The 4,590-nt window shown below is 39.2% G+C and overlaps 1 protein-coding gene across 1 annotated transcript in view; it reads left to right on the top strand.

The window, feature by feature from the left end:
• Positions 1–2,102, top strand: part of LOC106937307 (extracellular calcium-sensing receptor-like) — a 6,466-nt gene extending 4,364 nt beyond the window's left edge. Inside the window, exon 6 of the mRNA XM_015018741.1 lies at positions 1,132–2,102. Coding sequence (XP_014874227.1) covers positions 1,132–2,102 — 971 coding nt within the window. The remainder of the gene's footprint in view (positions 1–1,131) is intronic.
• The last annotated feature ends 2,488 nt before the right edge of the window (positions 2,103–4,590 follow it).

The following is a 4,590-nucleotide window of genomic DNA, read 5'->3' as shown; positions in this document are numbered from 1 at the left end:
CGTGGATAACAGCGGCAAGGCCCTCCACGCCTGAAATGTACCGAGCTTTCGGCGGAGCCTTGGGATTTGTTGTTCAGAAGATGGACATCCCAAACCTAAATCCATTTCTTATGAATATTAACCCTTACAGAAATCCAAGTGAGCCGTTTGTGAAGGACTTTTGGGAGATAATGGTTGGCTGTAAGCCATCTTCAAATGCATCGGACACTGGTGCAGCTAAAATATGCTTAGGCAACGAGACGTTGATGGATTACACCCAGGATGTGTTCTTCAATGTCTCCCAGCTCAGAGTGGCCTATAACGTGTACAAAGCTGTTTATACTATTGCACATGCTCTTCACCAGCTGGTGTTCTGCCGACCAGCAGCAGGAGGAAAAAATGTGAAGCCTTGTTTGAATGTATCTGAAATTCATCCCAGAGAGGTGAGCAATGATGAAAAAAAAAGAAAAGTTGAACAGTGCTCCTTGTTTTTAGCAAATAATTTTAAGTTTTAACATGACACGCTTTCTTCTTCTAAGGTTACCTATCACCTGCAAAGAGTAAACTTCAGGAATCGCTTTGGAGACGATGTGTTTTTTGACGAGAACGGCAACCCTCCTGCTTCCTACGACGTCATTAACTGGCAGCTCAGAAACGGGCAGGTTCAGCATGTGACCCTGGGTCACTTTACATCCACTAAGAACGGAGAGTTCACACTGAGCATCCAGGAAGACAGAATAGTGTGGAGGACAGGACAGATGGTAATATATGAATACTTTTCACTGTCGTATATCATAAAAAAAAATAAATAAAATCCATGCGATGATATTTTTCAGGTTCCAGCGTCGGTGTGCTCAAATGCTTGTCCAGCAGGAACCAGGAAGGCTCAGATCAAGGGGAAACCAGTCTGTTGTTTTGACTGCGTTCCATGTGCAGAGGGATCAATCGCCAACTCAACAGGTCGACAGACATGATTTGAGAGTTTATATCTTCTGCTAAAGCCAATCAATGCAGCTCAGTATTGTGTGTTTTGTGCTATCTGTAATATATTTCCTTTCTGAAAAAGAATTAACACTATGATATTGACTTATTTTAAAAGCCTTTAAAATGTCACCAAATCTTTTCATTTATTTATTTATTTTTCATTAACAGGTGCAACAGAGTGCACAGCCTGTCCACAGGACTACTGGTCCAATGAGAGAAAAGACGGATGCATTCCAAAGACCATCGAGTTTCTGGCGTATCACGAGCCCATGGGCGTGGCGCTCACAGCCGTGGCCTTGCTGGGCGCCTCCCTGTCTCTGCTCACGATGGTCGTTTTTATCCATTACAGAGAAACTCCTGTGATAAAAGCCAGCAACTCAGAGCTGAGCTGCTTCTTGCTGTTTTCCCTCTTCCTGTGCTTCCTCTGCCCTCTCACCTTCATCGGCAGACCCACAGTCTGGACCTGCATGCTGCGCCACACCGCTTTCGGTGTGACATTCGCGCTCTGCATCTCCTGCGTTCTGGGCAAAACCATCGTCGTTGTGACGGCGTTCAAAGTCGTACACCCCAACAACAAACCAGCAGTAGGGCAGTTCGGTCCGATCCAGCAAAGAATTATCGTTTGCTCCTGCACTTTGGTTCAAGTAATTATCTGCATATTGTGGCTGAAGCTAAATCCACCGTTTCCCGACAGGGTTTTTAAATACAGCAGCAAAAAGATCGTGCTGGAATGCAACACGGGGTCAGAGGTCGCTTTCTATGCAGTACTGGGATACATCGGGATTCTTTCAGTGATATGTTTGATCCTTGCATTTCTAGCCAGAAAGCTGCCCGATAATTTTAACGAAGCCAAATGTATCACGTTCAGCATGCTGATTTTCTGCGCCGTCTGGATCACTTTTATCCCAGCGTACGTCAGCTCTCCTGGAAAGTTCACTGTAGCCGTGGAAATATTTGCAATATTGTCATCGGCATTTGGCTTATTAATAAGTATTTTTGCGCCTAAATGTTACATAATCTTGGTGAAGCCAGAGAAAAACACAAAAAAGTATGTTATGAGATTAAATGCTAGTAGAAAATATAGTTTGGAAAGAAAATATCAAATTCACAATGTGTTCACGATTCCAGTGTATGAGTAAGGCGTTCCTAAGTATTTTGGATGAAGCCTGAAAATTAATACACATGGAGGCACTTGCTGTAAATAAATCACTGCAATATGACGTCAAAAATATACAAATGTTCCATAATGAGTAACAATATGTACAGTCGTACAAATGTGTAAACTCAGGTATTTTTCTTGCGTTTAATATTATATTGTTCATTGTAAAAAAAAATCTATTTTTCTTCATATCTCACTACTCTGATAATAATGTATAATTTATTAACTGTCAATGATTTATTTCACAATAAAGATAAAATATCACATGATGTGCATTCATGTTTTTTAAACAAACTAAATTCACTTGGTAACTAAAAAAATATATATATATATATATATATATATATTTTGAAATTTAGAAACAGAATCACCTTATTCCTAAAGTTTGTGAACACAAACTTTGGTTCCAATCTTGCTCCCAATGAGGATAGTTTCACAACAAATATAAATATAAAGAATTATTTGGAAACAAAAATGAGCTTTTTTGTTGACTTTTAGGATATTTCTAATATGAGATAAAGGAGACCTTCACCACCAGGAGGGTTTCAGCACTGTCAATCATCCTCTTGTATGCACTGCTCACATCCTCTATCTTTCTCTTTGCTGTGTAGAGCTAGTTTTCCATGAATGTTCAAGCTACTTAGCTTATCCACACATGAGAATGGATAAACGGTTTTCCTGAAACGGTAAGTTGTTTCACTACGGAGTGAAAATAGTCTCAAAATATCTGTGTGTGGGTAAAAATATCTGTGCATGTATAATACTGAATGTGTAAACCTTAAAAATAAAATAAATCTTCTCCTACGCCTATAAATGCTGAAAAAGTACACACAAATCACCTGGTACACACACACAAAACTGCATTTACACACAGATCCGGTTACGAGTGTACAAGTATTTTTGAGACTCATTTCACGCTTCAGGGAAGCTCCCAGATTTGTGTGTAAATGGTGCATTTACGTGCTAATAAAAACTGGGTCATCTGAGTGGTCTGAAAAACGACCCCTGGGTGGCGGAATGGTTCGCTGGCCGGAAAAATAGCCAGGCAAACCCAGACGCAAGACGGAGCGTCCTGGTGGTCTGCCCTCCGGGGGTGGTACTGCCCCTCTTGAGAAACGCTGCACTATGCACAACTTCTGAGTGTTCCTAAGAGCAGCATTGTTTATTAATCAATCAGAAAATAAGTCTGATTAATTAATAATTTGCCTGATATAATAAGTCTGATTAATTAATAATCAGACTTATTATTGTTTGGAACCACTTCCAGAATTTAGGATGCTGATGTGACTAAACAATTCATCAATGCAGACAGAACATCTGCATAGTGCAGCATGAGATTAAAGAACATTAGTATTATTATTTCTACAATATTCCAGAATTAGCAATTGCCTAAATTATTATATAGTGGGAAATTCTGTATGGATGTTGTCTTTAAGTTGTGATGCTCATGTGCCACAATTTTTGAAAATGTCCAACAGACCCTGAGGCAACCTGGCACAGCTATGTCAAATTAGGCTACAACATCCTTGTCACTATATATTTACTGATATGAATATATCAGTATATTGTTGCTTCTCAGAGTCTAAATATTTGAAAAACTTGAATTCATAACAGGTTAGTATGAATCTAGTTTTACTGCAAATCACTAAAGCAATCTACATTTTCTCAAACAGAAAAACAAAACAGTATAAAAATAAGGACAAGTTTTTATCCTCTTCACTGTCTACAGTCCTTTTCATTTTTACTGTAGATGTGAACCAGGAGAATACTACATGCATCACAAGCACTAACATAAAGGCCATCAGGACAGATGAGGATACAGGGTCACCCTATTGAGAGTAAAACTCCAAAGCAGAAAGTTTTTTTTTTATTTTCCAAAATGTAATGCTTGTCCCTTCCAGGGCCTGACTTTAACAGGGGAGGTGATAAAAGGCCCTGGAGGCAACAGACGTCTCCAAACTGAGTAACCCACAAAAAGGCCAGAAGAAGAGCGACAGCCTCCCAATGACCTCTGGATGAGCTGATCAAGTCTTGTCCCAAGCTGAACCGCCTATCCAGCGTACTTTGACAGGAAGTAATTTTGGGAGAACTAAAAGGCACCACAGGAAAAAATGAATTTATAAACACACAGAGCCTTTCAACAGTATGTATTATTCTTGATCCATTACAACCATATTATCAATGTCTTATATTTGTTTTTGGGGTGATGGGGTGATATGCTGGACTAATGCAAGTCATACAAACAATAATCCATGGTTTTCCTCTTTTTTATCTTCTTGTGGTTGGTTCCATATACATTTGGATTTATTTCTCTCAGATCATTGTTAGTCCTTTCCCCTAGGTTTGTATGCTTTACTCAAGTCTCACTAAATTGTTTATTCAACTATATATATATCCTCCTGACTACCAGGAAAAAAAAATATTGTCCAATCACCATTTTTTTAAAATCCCACAGTCTGTGTAAGGTA

The sequence above is a fragment of the Poecilia latipinna genome, unplaced genomic scaffold (assembly GCF_001443285.1).
Source record: "Poecilia latipinna isolate Pla-1442-1.1 unplaced genomic scaffold, P_latipinna-1.0 Scaffold2316, whole genome shotgun sequence".
Taxonomy (NCBI): Eukaryota; Metazoa; Chordata; class Actinopteri; order Cyprinodontiformes; family Poeciliidae; genus Poecilia; species Poecilia latipinna.
Note: the sequence above shows the minus strand (reverse complement) of the source record. Positions and strands in the feature narration are given on the sequence as shown.